The following is a 21,050-nucleotide window of genomic DNA, read 5'->3' as shown; positions in this document are numbered from 1 at the left end:
AAAATTTACATATCTGTCCGAATGAACTGACAAGCATAGACAACACACAGACAGGTCAAATCAAAATTAACAAAAATAGCAGACAAACAAATATATACTAATACAAACATAAACCTTCACTTCATATAAAGCTACGCATACTTCTCTTAAAAGCTGGAGGTTTATTAGATATTCCGGGTTAGTAGTTATATCTCTTTATTTACATCAGTTTAATCAAAAACAACCAAAGAAATATGCAAACATCTATCTAAATTTATCTTGAAATCAAATATATATCTACCTACTTTTTCTCACAAATATATTTTTGATGACTCCCGCATTTGCCATCATTCCATAATGTTCTGTAGTCTCCGCCCGTCATCAGACAGTCTTCTCCTCCATCATTATTAGGTTCTCCTGGATACCAGTTTGAATAATCTAAAGCATCACCAGTTGAAGCCCATTCCCATTGTCCTTCAGAAAATTCATCTGTTCCATCCAACCAAAAATATCCTGTACAGGTTATAATTCTATTTCATTAGATTTGTATTTAATACAGTTGACATATTCCGGAGCATGCAAGTATTTAGACTTTATGCGTATACTCATATGAGTAGTTAGTCAATATGGATATTTTTTTAATATATTGTTCTTTGACATATTGTCTAAATATTGAAATATCTGTTATCTTACCTCCGCAACAGTCAATTTAAAACATTTATCATATCGACCTTTTTGTCCGTAATTAGAACCACAGGCTTTTTCCCCGGTGTTTAGAGATTAGTTATTTTTTTTAAAAAATATTTACTAAATAAATAGATTCCTTCTCCTTTTGATAAGATCTTGCAATATCAGTAGTTTATACGTGCTGACCTCGTTTCTTTTTTTTTGCATACGTATAGAGAGACAGCACGTAAAAACCACTGTTATTGTAAGATCTTATGAATGGGAACAAGAACACATTGCTAAAAATTAATCATAACTAAAAAAAAAAAAAATTAAAACAAAGAAAGAAAAAAAAAAGTAGGATTCAATTCTACACTACCAACGAGTAAAGCAGTTAACTATTTGCTATAACATTTCATTTAGATATTTCTTCAATTTATTTACCAAAGTCGTTCATTAGAAAAAGTCGAAAATTATCATGTAAAAGTTTTATTATAATTTTATCTTGTGAGTAAAATTCACTTATTTTCATTAATCAAGTAAAAATGACCATATGCGTATAGTCCAAATACTCAATAAGATTCGGAACAGACATACAACTCAGTAATATATTCATTTACGGATTGAATGCAAGGGACGTTATAGTAACTGTCTGAAGTTGCTTTAAAATACGGCATCTTTTCCGCCTTGTTTATCGCTTGAACAAGCTATTACGAAATCACAAAAAATGCTTTTGATTAAGAAGGTTGCGTTTACTATAATGTATATGTTTACCTTATATGGCCTTTTTCTAACCCAGTATATCAAAAAGCGCATAATTATCTTATTCTCCTTCTTTTTCAGGGTTTGAGATCATGTTAAATCAGCAAAAACCTCCAAATGAAAATTGTATGATTCACTAACTTTAAAATTTAAGCGTGTTTGTTCATTATGATAAAATCTGTCAAGTACAAAAGAAAGGATGGGGTTTTATAGCTAGCTAAACCTCTCTTTTGTATGACAGTCGCATATAATTCCATTATATCGACAACGTTATGTCAATTTTCGTTGACGTACATGTACAAAAATCAAATTTGAAATAAATGCGGTGGGTGTGTTTTATGGACTTCCCCTTTTTACCTTGGAGTTCGGTATTTTTATTAAAACTTTTTTCATAATCATGTGATAATTGAGGGAAATTGTTTCATTATAGTTATGTACAGTATAAAGTATTAAGTTTCTCACCTCCAAGTTTAGTCATTATAGAATATATGAACGTATTCTCGTCCATCGTTTCTATGATAGCAAGTTCTGCATGATGTGCCTGACATGAAGCCTGCAAGATATATGAAAATAATGATGACAATAATACTAATAATTATATCTTATTCATTACTCATAATACTGAGAAGTGATTACATTGACAAATAGCCGAACCCAATTAGATATTTGAGTCCACATCATTGTGCAATCTGACATAGAAAAAAAAAAAATAATGAAAAGTAATTTATATACTCTTTCTACTTTAAAGTATTAAAAGATTAAAATGTTCGAACAAAGCTAAACAATATTTTTTTTTTGCTAGCAATATATTCCTTGTAATGTCTTATAATATTCTGCGTAAGTCTATGTAACAGTCTAAGTAAACCATATTTGACCAGAAAAATCTACAAAAACCTAAAAATTTGATTACTATATCTATTTGAATTTCTGACTGAATACAGGTTAAACATTTGGTTGAATCAACTTTAAAAGTTTTTTTGTTTTTTGTTTTTGTATTTTCTAACATTTTTGGCTCACTGAAGAGACAAAATCGTTGACCAAATGCCCATTTTGTGCAGTAAAATTACTACTGTTTCATGTAGAACCTATAATTCCGAGTGTATAAGTTTATTTTGAATAATTAACGTACAGAAGCAGTATCCCAGTTCTTCGAATTATCACTGAAGTAATAACATGATGTACTATGATGAATCCAACCATTTTTACACTGGCAAACAACATTCTGGAAACACGCTACGAAAATGATCAATATTGTGTATATTTTAAGTTTCATATAAAGGTAAAATTTCTCAGTAAAGAGGCAGTATCAACGGTTTTCACAACAACAAAAAAATCATGTTTTGGTGCTAATCATGACGTTCTTTTTGCATGTTTTGTGGTCATTCATTTTTTATCAAGAAGTTGAATTTTTTCTGTCTGCTCCATATTGATAAAACCCTAAATTAACATGACAGGCGTACAATTTTTTTGTTATTACGAAAACGTGCTTTTCAAAACAGCATGTAATAGCGGTAGACCGACAACTTTAACGAATTCAGCTATAAAAAAGAGAATCTAAAGAAGATCTTGCAAGTTATGCCTATAAGGAAACATTGATACCGGTAGACGAGACGAAAGTCCTCAAAGTGTAATACCACCATTGATTTTCCCATTAGTCTTTGCTAAATTTGCACTTTTCAAAAAATTGTGCAGAATTTATCTTTGTTTCAAATAAAGAAATACTTGGCATGAGTAAAGTTTTATCCTGTCCAGTACTATAGAAAAAATTTCACATATCATTTCATTGCAAATAACAAAATAACCATCACTGGAAGTTAACCAATCAAATTACCCCCTTTTTTAACCTGTGTACAAGCTTTAGTAACCATGTAACCTCAAGTTTCCAAAATATTTTATAGAAACCCCAAATAAAAAAATAATGGTGCTTTGAAATACCCAAGATATATGTTTATGACCCAGAAATGTTTTACTGCAATGAAATGTAGGATCAATTACCTACAACTGTCGAATTTAAGGGAATATTTTTTTCGACCTATTTTCGTATGCAACCGGATGTGACGTACTATGATTTGGTGGTATTACACCTCAATGAACTCGTACTAAAGTAAAACTAAAGTTATTACTTTTCGTATTTATGAACATGTGCGTCAAAAAAGATCGCGTGACGTGAATGTACATTCTTTCATAATGAATTAGCTCTGGTCTTACATATGACAAAACATGTTTTATGCGCTTAATTACCTTCAAAAGCGCCATGAAAATGAAACGAAATATACTTTGTCATTGATGGTTATAAAGTAAGCACAATTTCAAGGCTTTCGAATTTAACGACTAACAAAGAAATAAAAATTTATTTTGAGAGACAAAAACTACACATTCCTTACCAAAAGTAAGGTTATCTGAATTATCTTCCCCTTTATGACAAAGTTGAACAAAATTGTATAATACAAAACTGTTTTTTATTTTAAGTCTTAGTAATCATACACAAAATGTTCTGTACTTTTTTTGAATAGTCGTAGTAATAAGATAAACCCCATTCATTTCAATATTTAGATGGAAAGTTCCAAAAATAAGTTGCATTCCTCTTTCAAAATAAGCATATTCAAATTAAAGATCTAAAACGATTGTGTTCTACTACTTTACAGGCCAAGATGGTGGAAGACACTCGATCTATACCTTAAAAGTCACAATCTGACGCTTCCGTGTTTTACCAAGTAATGAAAGCTCACTATCGATACAGATGCAGTATTCACATATTTAAGACAGTTTTGTGATTATAAGAATAAGTTTCACAAGATTTGGTTGAGGCAAACCAAAGTTAGAGAACGGAAACGACAGATTTAGCAATTTTTCCACTAATAAAGGGGCATAACTCAAGATACAGTAAAGTAACGCCAAACAATTTCAAACTTGATTTATGTTTTGTGGTAATAAGAATTGTGTATAAGTTTTATAACATTTGGTTGAGGCAAACTAAAGTTAGAGAACGGATACCAATTGTGGGGAAGTACGAACGGGACGAACAAGAGTAACACTTAATGCCTCCTCATAACAATAAAAAAAATAATGTATTGGAGAAATAAGAACGTTATAATTTTTTAGTCCATGTGCTAGTACACTATTGCAGCTGTTCAACTCACAGTTCTCTTAATTAACAGTTTTTTAAATGTTAATGTATTCTAAATCGTGAATGTAAACAAAATAGAAGAATTAGGGGAATCTATAGTCGATATTGTATTGTATATCTTACCGTGAAATAGGTGCGTGATTTGTAATAAAAATCCTTAATTATTAATTTAATTAAAAGGGTATAACACATTATAATAGTTAATACATTCTTTATCGTATGTCTTGATTTGTGTTTGTTGGTATTTAACGACACTTTCAGCACTCTTGGCTATATCATGGTGGTCAGTTTCTGATTTAATTAAGGAAGTCGGAGTATCCTTAGAGAACCACGAACCTTCATGACCTTCGACTTGCTTCTAATGAGCAATCATGTATTCTAATCAACCACCTGTATTATGTCTTGATTGATGTTTACGTTAGTAACTAGAAGCTCTGTGTCGCTCACCTTGGTCTATGTGCATATTCAACAAAGGACACTCTCCAACATTGTAGACGAGAATAGAATTCATGACAAAATTCTGTTTTGTATTGCTGATCATTTAGTCTGTTTAGTTTCTCTCTCTATTTTCTTTAGTTTTTGCTATAAAAACAAAAGATGGTACATGTAAACAAAATCCTCCATTAAGGGCAAATACTATAAAGAGTGACAGTCTGCTAACTATATTGGCAAAATTTGACTTGTTAGTAGATCTTGCCTTGCTAATCATTTTTGTGATTTAAAGTGTCTATTTATATCTTATAATTATTATCATATAACATGTATAAGGCAAAACGCAAAAAAGAAAATGGTAAAAATCGAAATTAAAGGGCAATAACTCCAATAAGGAGTCATCGGTCGATTTCTAGATTGAAGATCTTGTCTTGCTGATCATTTTTGCTTATTTAAGTTTCTAAGTTCCAGAGGAGAAGATTTTTTGTAAAAGTTAACAGACGACGACGAACGCCAAGTGATGATAAAAACTCACCTGGCCCTATAAAATATGCCTTTGTTACGCACTCTTCTGTCGCTATGTTTTCCTCCTAAGCTATTAATTTTAGGACGATATTGCACTATTTTTAAAACCGACTGACTATTGATTGAGTTTGATGATCAATACATTTATAAACAAAGTATCATTCATAATATAAAGTAGCATGGTAAATATACAGCTAATTTTACCTACTGTAAAAATCTACGAACACTTTTACAAATTCAGCTAAGTAAAACAAATAAGAGTGACATACCAAATAAACATATCAAAATGTAGTACAACATGTCTTTTTACAAGTCCTTAGATATATGAATATATGATCCTAATGCGTACTTCTTGTATCATATTATTTTTCTTATCATGGTTCTATAGGCACGTTCAGGTAAACCTTTGACTGAATGTGAAATTTGAAGTATTACAGAGGTAATGTTGGTGTAAAGATAAATGAAATATGTGCAATGTACATCGTAAGAAATTTCAAATATTATTAATATTCACTGACATCTTGCGACTAAAAGATAGCATGAATAGGTTGTTGATTAAAAAAAAGACACAATGCATATTTTGTCATATAATATTTAGTCTGCATTATTGATTACGGAAGACAAACACTGATATAGTTTTCGACTTTGTGTGTAGGTTCATACACATGTCGCAAGGTTTTATAAGATCACACCCTTGCTCATTTAATTTTATAACAAAATGAATTTAATTCAATATATGAAACATAAGTTGTTGTCACTTCCATTAGTGTAAATTTATATATAAAAATTACTGTTTTGAACGTGATGATTATAAAGGCGAGTAATGGCTATAAACTCAAGAATGTCTTCAATGTTTCGTATGATTTAATTGGAGTCAATGCTATACAAAGAGACGTCGGCAAGTGACGACGTTGCGGGCCAATTGCTACGTAAAATGGCGCTAAAACGTTAACCAAATAAAATAGTATAAAATTGACATAACTGAAACTTAACTAATTCACAACATTCTGAGGACCGCAAAATGCAATAACTGTTCATGCATGGTTCAAAAAGGGGAATTGAAAAACATTTTAACCAATTACAGTTCATATTTCCAGTGGCACCAGTTTCACAATTAGCCTCGTTGTAATCAGTCCATTTGATGTACGAAGTTTGACTGCTCTCACTAATCCATCATTCCCGGTGATCACATCTTCTGTAACTGCTAGTTTTAACATCATTCTCGGTGAATTGTCTATGATTTGTACGACGGAAAAGACTTTCACATGTACGCTTTGGACTCCAGCGACGCGATGAAATTCTCATAATCCAGTGAGGTATTCAATCCTCCATCGTTTTGCAAAGTGTTAATTAAAGTTACTTTATGGTTCAAACGTTTGTTTGATTCTTGGTTTGGTTGGTGCGTTGTCGGAATACACAGTACTATGAATTCCCTTTCTACTAACGAATCGTCTAAACGCTAATTTGAATGACTCCATTGTCATATCTGTAGCAAGTTCTAGATGTACGGCACGAATACAGGCACATGTGAATACTGTAAATTCAGAAATTTATTGCGATGTCTTTATTATTGCGAAAAATGCGACAGGGTTATAATCGCAATAATTTAAACTCGCATTTTGAAATTTTTTAGGGGAATTAAATAGGATTTTTCTCAATATCGCAAAAATTAAAATCGCATTCTAGTCTAAAATGACAAAATCGCAATAATAAATGCACGCAATAATTTCTGAATTTACAGTAAGCAAATATACAGTTTCGTCGTAAGTTCATTTTACTTTACGAAGAGTGGTCCAGCGAATCAACACTAGTTGTCGTAAACGGAATCATGTCGGTGACTTTATCTTTTCTGTACGATGTGGTTAACACACTGTCTAATAGACGGTATCCAATATGATTGGCGGATTTGCGTAATTGTCTGTTCAGCTCCTGAATATAACATCTGCAGGTTCGCGTTCAATATGATTAAGTCCGTAAATTCATTTTTCTTTGGTAACAACACTGGAAATTTCGCAGAGTCTTCTAGCGGTGAATTGTGTATGCGTTCGGTGCATCGAATGACACCCTCTGTGTCTATGAACAAGCGCAATTGTCCTACTTAAGGTAGATTCTTGTCCTGTGACTGGTTCATGAGTTTACTTTTCACTACTGAATTTTTCATTCTGAAATGTCTATAATCAACGTACGAGTTGCGCACTCGATTTCATCTTTCGTAATATATTTTTCGTGTCTAAAATTTTTCCTCAGATTATACGGTCGCTTACTTTGACATTGATTCACAAATTTCAACTCGTAGTAACTTCTTCAATGACGAGAATCTTGATAAATCGATTATTTTCGAAATTCCATTCAATACACACGGTTTCATCTTTTTGCTGTCATCTGTTGTCGAAAAAAGAGTCTCTTGTTTCACCTGCGGGGTCCATGTAGGCAAACTGTTCTGATATCCATGACGGTCCTTGTATCCACAGAGTTGAATCTTTGAATTGCTTTGATGATGTTCCTCTTGTTTGAAGATCGGCTGGATTTGATTCAGTTGGTACGTATTTCCAGTCGTAATTTTCTGTCGTTTCTTAAATCTCTAGCACACGATTTAGAACAAATCTTCCAAATGTTTTTGAAGATGATAGCCTATAAAGTACGATTTGACTGTCACTCCATAATACTGTGCGTTGTGGTTCTAGGGTTTTCGTGAGTTGTTTAGCCATTCGAGCTCCTATGAATGCGGCCATCAATTCTAGCTTTGGTAATGTCATTTTGGCGTGCGGAGCAATCCGTTTTTCGCAATTACAAGAAAAGAAGTGTTTCCTTTACACAAGTAGGCACTGGCTCCATAAGCGCGTTGGCTGGCATCAATAAAGACATGCAGTGTTATTTTTCTCGTTGCTTTCGTTCTCATTTTGATCGGTAAAATAATGGCGTGCGATTTCCGTATTAACGGTAACATCTCTAATGTCTTCTAGGATTTCACACCATGATTTAACTATTTTGCTAGGTAACACCTGGTCTCAATCATATCTCTATTTCCATAATGTTTGTATAAGTAATTAAGCTCTTACAGTCACTGGTCCAAGAATTCCGAGTGGGTCGTAAATTGACGACAATTTTCGCAAAACTTCTCTCTTTATCGCTTGTTCGTTATCAATATCAATATGATCTTTATTTTGTTTCGGAAATGACAATCTGTCTGACTCAGCATCCCAACACATTCCAAGAATTGTCGTCTCGCTATCCTTATCAAGTACGTTTGTCTTTGTTGCTTCATCCCTAAGTTGAATGCTATTAGACTACCATGTTCTCAAATTGAATCCTGCATTTGTCATGAGTTCTCTAGATTCTTTAAAGAAATACAAGGCGGCATCTTGCGTATCAACACTTGTACGTTAAAAATAAATGGCGAACATGTCGCTCCGAATAGAATTACCTTGAATCTACAAGTCTCAAGTCCACTCTGGGGGTTGCTTGGATCTCTAAGCCAGAACAATCGAGTGGAATCGCGGTCTTCTTCGTCTAATGCAATCTGGAGAAATGCTTTCTCAATATTGGTTGTCAATGCGTATTTCCCGCAGCGGAATCTTGTAAGTATGTCGATTAGCTTATTAAGTTTTGGAGGATTAGAAGAAAGGCACTCATTCACGGTAGGTGATTGTAAATCTTGGCGACATCTGCAATCGTAAACAATACGTATCGGTGTAGTCGATGAATCTTTTTTTCACTGGGTGGTGCGGAATATAATGAACTCGGAGAGTAGTCTCATCCGGGGTCTCAACCTTCTCGATAAAACCTCTATTTTCATGGTCGGTTTATCATGTTGTGTTTTCTCTTTCTGGCGATCATCTCGTTGCTAGGCAACTCCGGATGTTCCTGTTTCCATTGAAATTTGGCGATGCATCTATTGTTTTTCAAATGAATGGTAAGTGCTCATTCCGATTCATTTCTTGCAAGTCAGTTTTCGCTTTCACTTTGCTGTCTTTTTCTGTTACTATAGATTCGATTTCCCAAAATTTATGTATTTCACATTCTTCTAATCTGTGTGGAGTCATAAGTTCATGATCGATGACGTTGATAGATAAGTAATGTACAAATTCAATTGTATAGGTCCTGATATCAAGTATCCGACTTTGAACTGTACAGCGGTTTGTCCAGATCCTCTAATAACTCTGTCCCCAACTATATCCCAATAGTAATCAGCGCCAACTAAGACTGATACTTCGAAATCCTCAAATGCGGAAAACTCGACTGGTTCCTTGCGTACGTGTGTACCATCGATAATCCTTAAAGAATTATGATATGGTTTACATCATGTTGTCTAAAAGGTTTTTTTTTATACAAATATAGCAGTAGAGCTTGCAATGTCGACGATTGTTTTTAACTAACCTTGCAGTCCATTATTAGTCATTTGCCCAATTTCAGCCCTGTATGTTTTCCCATCGCGACCATGCATGCAGGCTTAAACCGATATGGGAACCTTTTGCGATCCATTCTTAACTTGTCATCAGTAGAAGAGCAGATGTGTTTAGATAATGAGAAATGTTATTATGATTTGTTTTCATTTTTATTGTCATAGAAGAAAAAAACCCATACATATACATGTAAAAAGAGGGGAAGAAACCGATGGTGCAATAAAAACAAAATATGTCGAGGACAAATGCAGCATGCTCAGCGGAGAAGCAGCAATTTCAAGGCTTTAGCCATTCAGCTTATATCTTCCAGACATATAAAGAACACGTATTAACTATGGCTGTTATGATCAGTATTACACTGATAAGTCAAAACAAAAAAATGCCAAACAGCATTTCTGTAAATAACTATTCTATCACGGCATCGATAGTGGCATATTATTTTATTCGATGGCCACTGTGTATGATCAAGAGTATGTTACTTTGTGGGTGTTAAAAGCTTATGACATTGGTTAGGGACGACACATAGCTATCCCGGAAGAATGAACAATGAATATGTAAGTTTTTTTGTTATTTACTGTAATTGTTTATATTGATTATTCGCCAAAAAGGAAATGCTGGGTGTCAGGTCTATCTTATAGGTTATCTCTCCCTTATATTTCATTACGTGTTTTTTTACAAACCTAGAAATATTGATGTTAATAAATGTATTTGAATGGTTAATATCAATATTTTGGAGTTATAGCTATTGGAAATTAAAAATACATGAAGTATTTTTTAAAATCCTACATCGCTTTATGGATCGTTACTATTATCATTATTGTAAATCATAAGATATTATTGCAATTTTATAATGGTCTATAGATCAATGAAATTAATTGCTGACTTTAAGCTAGCAATATCCTTTAACTTCATTTTCCGCTATATACATTATCTCACAAAATAATTCAAAGTTTGATGACTATGTTGAACGCATCGATTCCCATAAAATAAAGGATACAACAGATACAGTTGAGTCTGCTTCATATCTTGATTTCTAGAAATTGACAATGAGGGTCGGTTTAGAATAAAACTTTACGACAAAAGTTGGTTCAGCTTCACAATTGTGAAATAACATTCCTATGTAGCAACAATCCAGCAGCGCCTTCATATGAGTATATATCTCCCAGTTGATAGCAAAGGTTCCAGGGCTTACCTTTCCTATCACCATTTCACTTATTAGAGGGTTGCTGCTCACTAAGACTTGCAAGTGGTGAAGTTGAAAAGGTTCTCTTCGAAACATTTTCCATCTACATCGTCTGATCTGATAAGTACCGAACGTGACCTATTCCCGAATATGACTGTTTTGCCGAGTGTGAATTCGCATTGCTATTATACGTGTCTCAGTATTTATACAACCAACATTCATGTATTTAGTTATGATGTTTCTTTTGTAAGTCTGTAGATATTGTGTTATGTATTATCGTTTGTGGTTTTAATTCTATTTTTATTTTCTATATGTATGTAAAAATTAAGATAATTAATCAGCTAGTTTATTTATATGATTTTTAGTGTAAAGCAACTATATGCACAGGATTTATTTGTTTTACACAGTTTGGATTTAGAAGAAAAACCGACATGGTTAGAAAATACAAAAAAGTACACCATTACAAACACAATTCTATATTAATATTCTTGTAATGGTTAGAAAATACATAAAATAACACCATTAAAAACTCCATCCTAATTTTATATTCTATTTTTAGAAATTTACTTGTGATAAAATAAACGTAACAAAAAAAAGTCACTTTTTGTGGCGTTGTTCAATTCGTGTGACGCCAATTCATAATTCTATTGTGGTGTCTTGGTGTACTGTCGTAAATTCATTGGAGGTGTTCGTTGTTATTCTGTGATTTACATTTTGTAATGTACTATTATATTATTCATTTATGTATTTCTCTGTCTTGAGTGTTCTTGCGTTTATTTGTACTGTATTCCTGTCACGTAATGTTGTCATTTTAGCGGTATTTTTAACATAGCCATATAAGCGGGAGAAAACATTTCTGGCATTCTATAATTTTGTGAAATCTGACATACGTTGGTACGTTACCTTTCTAATTTCTACTCTTATAGATGCAACCATTCTCTACATTGTTTGCCATTTGACCTATAATTACTGTAATTGTTAATATCTGTCCTACCTCTACAAATGTTTGGTGAATTTTCAAAATAATTTTCCATTATCTCAGGAAAAATTGTAACGTGGAGATACGACATATCCAATTATCGTTATAAAACAATGCAGATGCAAATACATATAGAATAACAGGTAGTTTCGTTTTTGATACCGACTATATCATGTGGAATATCTAAACTAAGATTTAAATTGGATTTTCTTGCACAGCTACATGTAATGTGAATAATAAAGCATTATGACGTGTGGTCAAAACTTGGGACCAAAATTACAATATTTAATAATAACATGAAAATAATTTTTCTTTATATACAGTTCTAGGAGTAAATTGTGTACATGTGTTAATACAGGTGTACACAAAGTCAAATATTTATTGACTATCCGAATCGATTACAAATGCCCTTCGACGTATTGGTTTAGGAGGACTTGTTTTCTTTTGTTTATTGTTTGGATCCCTGTCATTTGACCCAAATACAAAATTAAATGTTCCTCCATTGATAGCTGTTCCTTTTAAAAAGAATTCAAAAAGCTGAGATTGTTTGTCACTTGTAATTGAATCCGGTCTCTCTTCAAGTGCAGTTTTAATTTCTTCTATGTATGATTCAGGTTGGTGTTGTGACTTCGGTCTTACATTTTGAAACCTTGCTGTTTACTTTACTTTTAGTATTGTCTCATTTTTCTCTATCTTACTTTTATCCAAAATTTCGCATATCTTTTTAGCGTTTTTATACTATTTTTAGCATAGTTTCAATATTTTTGTGTTCCGTATGTTGTTGAACAGCGGCCACCGGCATTCCTTTATCCAATAATCTTGTTATTGCAGTTTTTCTACCTGAATGGTTTGTGAGTTTTTTTGTCGTGTTGACATCTGATTTCTTGACCAAATGATCTGTTAACTCCCAAGTAGAAAGGGGATTCAGAAGAACACATGTCAGGTGGTCGGTGGGATTTATAGTGAAAAAGAGAAAAATTGGGTTAATAAAAGCAACTGACAAGTTGATTGATAGATGTCGTTTTAAAATTCAAGGATATATTGTATATTTAAAGAATACTATATTGATTTTTTGGGGAAATAATGCCTGGTGAAATTAATTGCTACAAGAAGTCGTCAATCGTTTTTGTGTATTTTATTTCTTAACGTTATTTATTTATTGGCAAATTGTACAATATGCTGTTGATTCTACCACCTAATAGTAATATTTCTAAGATCGAGGAAAGGAACTGATATATAGAATTAATGCATGGTTTTGATACTGACATTATTAGCAAGAATAGCAAGCGAGCCTTATAATAATTTTATTAACTACTTAAAAATGTATTTTTTTTTTGTATGCCGACTCATTTATCAGTTTTTAAACCTCAGTTCACCCTAGCACTCTCACATAATATTCTTTGTGTTCAAGTCAAAATCAAAAATGCTAATAGTCTATATATGGTGTAATCCATATATATATTCAGGACAATTGATGAGCTTTACACTGCTTTAACAATCATTTAGTGTTAAAGACTTTATGTTGCCCTCTTGTTATCAATTGTTGTTGGATTGCTGTCACATCTTGATCTATTTAAATTTCATGTAATAATTCGAAGACGTAATCAGTTTTTGTCTCGCCTATTGAAAGTCGCGGCTTCGACGAGTGTTAAGTTTGCTGCTTAAATCAGTTCGATAGGAACTACTTGTGGTCGATCAATAATACTTTCTATGAATATAAAAGTAAGGAGATGTGGTATGATTGCCAATGAGATAACCATGTATACGTGATACAGTTTTTTATCATGACTATGTGCATATATTTATTGTTGGAATGTACACCTGTAGTAATTTGTTATGGTATTCTGTTTCGTAAGTTAATAGTACCTCTATTATTTTGTGGTTTCATAGTTGGATATGATGACACATTGGGATTTAATGTCCTGTTACTAATATTACATGCATACATATCATCTTGAGAATATGAAAACAATTCTTGATATGTACTCAATTGACAAACTGATTTCACTTTTCAACATGCCAGTTAAAAAGATGCAGTTGACAGAAAGATCTCATTTCACCTATTATCTCTTTTGGTCTGACATAGCTTGTAGATGTTATTATTGAAGTTATATAGACTTGAATTGTTGTAATCTTTGGTCTTTATGGTTAGTTGTCTCCTTGGCAATCATACTATTTTTTAATTTTATTTTTATATTCAATATTACTTAAACTATTGAACTGTCTGGTTAGTGTTGACACAATATTTCACGAATGTTGGTCGGAGAGTCTATTCCTTTCTGGAAACTATTTAATGCTATTGCAATATGTCAATCTGTTTCATATTTAATTTGTGTTGTGAGGGATTAAAATAATGCTAGTTGTCCAATTTTTACAGGATTCAAATTAGTTTTAATGGTGAGTGCAACTTGCATTACCAGATGACAATACAGTTTTCTATTGACTATTTGAATGTCAATAATTTAGTTATGAATATCCAAGTGTTTACTGAGGTAAATGTATGGTGTATATAATTTTTCTTCGATTTCAAATTGTTCATGCAGGTACACAATTTACATGTGGATTTTTCTGCAGGACTTTTTCATTTTATTTGGCTTTAACTGCATAACCATGTTAACATGCCCTGCTATTTAAGTTATATTTTTGTTTCTCTGGAGCACCAGATTTCGCCCTATTTTTTTATTTTTTGTATTATCAGATTATAGCCGAAAATTTTAACATAAAATTTGTATCACCCAATATTTTTTAACTAATTTGTATTTTCCCGCTTTTCTTACTTCATGTAACCATAAATATACTAAATAACAAAACACATCAAAATAATTACTTCAAGATACATGGTGATGTGTTTCTCATTACATGATTTGGGTGCATACGCTCTAGTGTTTTTTGAATTTGTTCCATCCATGGTCTTTGTCAATCTCTCATTATAAATTAACTTTTTAATTCCATTTGATTCTGTAGCTTGGGTAACATTACCCCATTCCAGCTGACGATGTACATGGGACCCTCGGAGGCCAAAATGTATTGTGTTCAAATACCATATAGCAGCAAGGAGACTGTCTAGGTTTCCAGTTTCGAACGACACAGAGTTAAACAATACTTCTTCCTCATCCGACTCAATGGCCTCAGCAGCATTAGGCAGATTACATAATCCCAGTTCTTTTAAGTGTCTTTTGGGGCCATTAGACAATCCCTAGGTTTCCTGAAAGATAGATCTTTTATAATGTCATGCTTATAACCATTCAATGATGAATACCGGTTTATCATCCTATGGAAGCCACTTAGAGTACCTGGCTGGTATTCGCTTTAATCATTATCATGTTTTGTTTGTTTTCTTATCCCAATGAAAAATTCTTATAAACGAAAAGACAAATTGAAAAAAATTGGTCCTGCTTTGTATCATTAAAAAGAACGGCCAACGTATATACAAGTCTCTTGTCGAAGGTAGGAATACATTGTACTTTGTAAAAAAATTACTCTTGATACAAAAAAAAAATTCTGAAATTGACATTAACAAGATGCTTGGTTTCCTGATTGGCAACATATTCGTTACATTTGGATGATGTGTTTTCTTGTCGACTTGTTGCTCTATTCATGTGAAACTTAGTTTTAGGAATGAAATGGAGCTAGCATTATCCTTTGAACTTCACGTTCAGCTATCAATATGTATGGACAGCTGGCAGGATATTTTTGAACCAGTTAGTTATTACTCGGTGTTCATTAAGTAGTTGAATTTAGACTATTCCTGTCGATGTGTCTAGCCTCGAAACTAAATTCTGAAAACGAACAGATGCTTTCAATTTCGACTTTAGGCCATAAATGAACATGTATAGCACATTTGGGTTCCAGCTAATGTCACTTGAATTTAATTGAGATCCGTTACCGCAAAAAATAGGTTACATGACTTTCTTTGTTTACTTTCGATTCTTCTAGTCCTTTTATAAATTATGTTACAGAATGTAACGATAGACGAAATAAAACCGGGTTGCATTGCTTTTTGAAATACATCTGTATCATTGTTCATTCGAAAGAAATCGATGTCGTAATATTGGGCCCGTCTTCAAAGATTGTCAAGAACGACTTATTTACAGATTTTAACACCAAAAGTGGATGAATTAACTTTAAAGGGGCATTGTTGATTCTGTAACGTCTAGTAGATAATTTCTCTAGTATTCATCGGAAGAACAAATTTCCAATAGTGTACGTATAAGTCAGCAACATGGGTCACTGAAAATGAGTGCAAGATAGTGACGAAATTTGTGAATAGTGTCTTCCAACAAAACCCTAAAAATGGTGTTGCTACGAGACATTAAATATAATGTCCCATAGTAACTGTACGTGGCTGCATATTTATACATCCAACACACACAACCGAATGTCTCTTTGTTGGATTGACTTGCTACCTAAGGGATAAATCAAGGTGTCATGTATGTACCCAAGTCGATCCTTACGTATCCATATAGCTAGAAGTATCTGTTTCCCTGTACAAATAGTGCATGTATTGCAGTAAATTAAAAAAAAAATGGCGTTATATATACCAAAATGAGGAAGAAGATACAAAAACTCTGAGGTCAATGGGAAACTGAAAACGCTTTGGCGAAAAACAACAAAAAGACAAACAAGTCCACAAAACAATACTTACGATACAACAGATAAAATGGGCTTAAACTGCAGCAGCCGACTATTTCTTCTCTTTAGCATGCTTGTATACGGCCTTTGAATTTTTGTAAGACTCTCATGTATACGGCTTTTGTGGGTTTATTTTTTTTTCAAGTATTTCCTATATATATAAATAAGCATGCTCATATTTCTATACCTTTTTGTCAATTTTGAGAATAATTCAATGACTAAAAAACATAGCCTTTTAATGGTAATTAAATATATCAAAATGGAGATGTTTTTCATTATTATGATGAGCTTTATATTGTTGATTGTTTTACGAATATAAGTTTTATCTGAGATCACCTCAAGTTTTTGGTGGGGTTCGTGTTGCTCAGTCTTTAGTTTTCTTGGTTGTGTTTTGTATTCTGTTGTTTGTCTTTTGGTCTTTTTCTTTTTTTGCCATGGTGTTGTCAGTTTATTTTCGACTTATAAATTTGAATGTCCCTCTGGTATCTTTCGCCTCACTTTTATATTGTTGATTGTTATATATAATATAAGTTTTATATTTATGTGCGAGTTAAGACATGTTATCAGTTACGGATATAAAAAGAATATCAGTTTAGGTCATCAATGAAAATTTAATCATTTACGTTACAGATATCATCCCGATTTATTAACGTTTGCTTTAATTCTTCACTTAACGAAAACTTCTACATGAGATGCTTTCAAGTTTTGCTTTATATTATTAAAATACGCTGATAAATATAAAATATTCACATATGCCATCGTGAATATCCATATAGCAGCTACGGACATCTGTATAACCCAAGAGAATGTCAGCAATTGCATCTAACAACCATTTGAACACAGAAGTCAACTAACAACATTCTGTAGACAATATAAATACAGCATATAAACCCCTAATTCGTTCTGAATATAAACGATAATCAAACGAAAAATTTTCAAAGATCTACGACTAACATCAAAAAAAAAATATAAAAATGTACATGCCAGGACTAAATTTGCTCCTGATACTTCAACCTTTTCCCAATTATAATATCGATCGATGGACTAAAAAACAGTTCGAACGAATTAAAAAAATGTCCCTCGTTCCGACAGGACGTGGCTGCGTATTTACTCGTCCTACACAACCAAACGTGTTATAAACCCAGTCAATATTTTACATAAATGACATCATAATTCAAAAACAAAGTAATGCGATACTTAAATAGAAGAGATGAAAAAAATGTTTACCATACATTTTTAACTGCAACACTTATTGTGTATTGAAATATGACCACCTAAAATTAATTTTGTTCGTCAGGAAGACTCGTAGTGAGGCTTTTAGTGGTTCCGAAATGTTAATTTTAAAGCTCTATTTAGGGGTCAAGTGGCTTCGTGTCGAGGTAAATGTATCATCTGTCCTAAAATTTAATCTCATAGAACTTATCGCTATTTGGAAATCTGCGCCTCTTAAACTAATGACGTCATACAACAATCACTTTTCCGTTATGGCTTCAAATATTTTTTATTGTGACGTCAAAATTTGATGGAACCTTTGTGATGTCCAGTAATGGCGGACAAATAGCGATAAGGTGTATAGACGTATTCACATTTGTATGCAAATTTGTCCGCCAGTACTTAACATCACACAAGTTCCCGTAAAATTTGACATCACAATTTTAAAAGTGTGATGTCACAGTTAAAAAGTGAATGTTGCTTGACGTCGGAAGGTTATTCGGAGCAAATCTAAGGTCATTCAGAGACAAAAAAAGTAAATACGTTTAAGGGCAGTCCGAATAACAGGATTTGAGATATGATATTTCCAATTTAGATCTTTCTGATGATCGCGTCAAATAAAGGTCTGTTTTGATCAATGAACACCTGGAAAATACAGAAAGTACAAAGTATGTTTGAAGACATGAATACCCGGACACTACTGTATATCAACGTTGGATACCTTTCGAATTTTGAGCAGTGTAACACACCGAAATTTGCATCTGGTGTACTTGAAATTACACGCCTGGGAGCTTTGAGTTTTAACAACGTCATGTTGTGCTTTATGCCAACCTGTTTCGTTGAATGAATGCATATATATCTTGGCTATTGTACTTGCTTTATAATTATTGTTTTCTATTAAACAGTAATGCTTTGATTTATTTCCGTGTATTCCTGAATTGCATCTAGTATCTTATAAAAATATATGACCGTCGCGTCACACGGTATATTAATCTCCTCTTCGTACTGCCAAAATAAAGAATGAATAGAGAACAAGATTTATATAGAGAATAATTGGGTGAAATGAGTAGAGAATAACTGTCGAAAAGAAAAGAATTAACGGGAGGGTACCTAATTGCACCAATTTTGACAGTTTTGTCACCTACGTTTATTTATGATCCAGACAAAAGTTTCCATTCTGTGTTTTTTTTTGTAGATGTATCCTTATTTACTATACAGTTATACCAATTCAATTTTGAATCCATATTGAATCATAGAAAAATGCGTTTGAACCGACCTCCAAACGATCCCTGATTCAGTAGTGAGGAGTACCCAAATTGCATCCATGCATAAATTCACATCCTTAAAAATTAAAAAAAAATAGATGTTTTGTTTTATTTCATTAAATTACAGAAAATAAATAATAGTAAAATCATTTTTATGAGAGTTTTACAGAAGAAGCGATATTTTGAGAAATAAAGAAAAATCCTTTTAGATATGAAGAATACAGAAATTGATTGACCCTCATCCAGATCCTTATTTAAGGATTCTTGACTATATGTTAATCCATCTTTTTAAATATATGAACGCGGCGTCACACGTAGTTATAATCTCCTCTTCGTACTGCATTTCTGACAATGGGATACAGAATAGAGAATAATGGCCAAAATAAATAAAATGAATAGATAAAATTGAGCAAAAAAAGAAAAGAATATAGATATTAATTTAGTGCAACTCCTCTGAAACCATACAAAGTAGGAAATATTTGTGATATGACGTATAAATGTAGTGTTTTATACTTCCTAAATTTGTCTTTGAAACAATCTTTCTTACACGGAAAACGCCAATTTTTGAGAAAATATTCGAATCCGGAGGTCGTTATCGATCCATGTCTTATACGCTTTTGCGCATGCTCAGTTGACGCACTTGCCCGACAACTCGGCCCGCGGCCAACTCGCACCACTCAAACACTCTCACTAATTATTACAACTGGCATCACTTTATCAAACTCGCACCACCCAAAAAAAAGTAATATAACAAACTCGAAGAAATGTGTTTATTCATTAGAATGTTTTCTTCTTTTCTTAGTAAATTCTTCCTTTCTCGAGCACCCGTGTCACACAGAGACAGAACTCGCACCACTCGAAAAAAATACTACAAACTCGCACCACTGAAGAAATGTTTTAAATCATCAGAGAGTTCTAGATTGTCTTCTTCTTCTCCGAGTTCAACTTATTTCCTCCGTTCCTGGAGCACCCGTATCACACAGAGAGAGAACTTGACTCGCACCTTTCGAAAAAAAACCCAAATACTTCAAACTAGCACCACTGCGAAATGTTTTAATCATCAGAGTTCTAGGTTGTCTTCTTCTTCTCTGATTAATTTCCTCCGTTCTAGGAGCACATGTGTAACACCGAGACAGAAGCTACTAATTGGACATTCAAACTTCTATGGAAAAAGAACTGACAAACTAATAAAAACTATCAACATAATGCATCAATGCATAAAAACAATTTGAGAAACAGGAACCTAAGCTGTGTATCGCCATAAACATTTCAAGTAGTCTTCAAGCTGCGCTCGCGCGGGTTTTTTCTAATGTTCCTAATGCCGTAACTACAATCCCGTCCCCTTTTCCCGAATGTGACCTACCGAATTTGACTTATTACCGGGTATGTACTAACATGAATAACACGACGGGTGCCACATGTGGAGCAGGATCTGCTTACCCTCCCGGAACACCTGAGATCACCCCAGTTTTTTGTTGGGGTTCGTGTTGCTCAATCTTTAGTTTTCTATGTTGTGTTTTGTGTACTATTGTTTGTCTTTTTCTTTTTTAGCCATGGCGTTGTAAGTCTATTTTCGACTTGTTAGTGTAAATGTTCCTCTGGTATCTTTCACCTCTCTTTCAAGATCTCTTTAATAAATTTAATTATATTTACGATTTGTTTGGAAAATTTTCGCTGTCAAATTCGAACTAGAGAATTCCGTAGCACGTCAAAGTCTTTTTAAATACAAGGAATTCTAACGCATAACCAGGATGATTTGAGTTCTTGTATTACTCTTAGCCCATTTCAGAAATCTTTGGCATATGTGACCCATAGTTTCGTTAATAGTTTTCACCCATTCTTATGTATATGTCTTGAACTGTTTGTCAATTAAAGGGCTAGTATC

General features: G+C 33.0%; 1 protein-coding gene across 1 annotated transcript; it reads right to left on the bottom strand.

Moving 5' to 3' along the window:
* Positions 1–286: 286 nt before the first annotated feature.
* LOC127723878 (perlucin-like protein) lies at positions 287–5,791 on the bottom strand (the record flags this gene model as incomplete). The annotated part of the gene is made up of 4 exons (XM_052230596.1): positions 5,761–5,791; positions 2,537–2,640; positions 1,870–1,960; positions 287–492 (listed from the first exon to the last, which is right to left on the bottom strand). Coding segments are annotated over exons 1-4 (432 nt in total), but the record flags the coding sequence as incomplete, so codon positions are not given.
* Positions 5,792–21,050: the final 15,259 nt, after the last annotated feature.

The sequence above is a fragment of the Mytilus californianus genome, unplaced genomic scaffold (genome assembly GCF_021869535.1).
Source record: "Mytilus californianus isolate M0D057914Y unplaced genomic scaffold, xbMytCali1.0.p SCAF_13, whole genome shotgun sequence".
NCBI lineage: Eukaryota > Metazoa > Mollusca > Bivalvia > Mytilida > Mytilidae > Mytilus > Mytilus californianus.
Note: the sequence above shows the minus strand (reverse complement) of the source record. Positions and strands in the feature narration are given on the sequence as shown.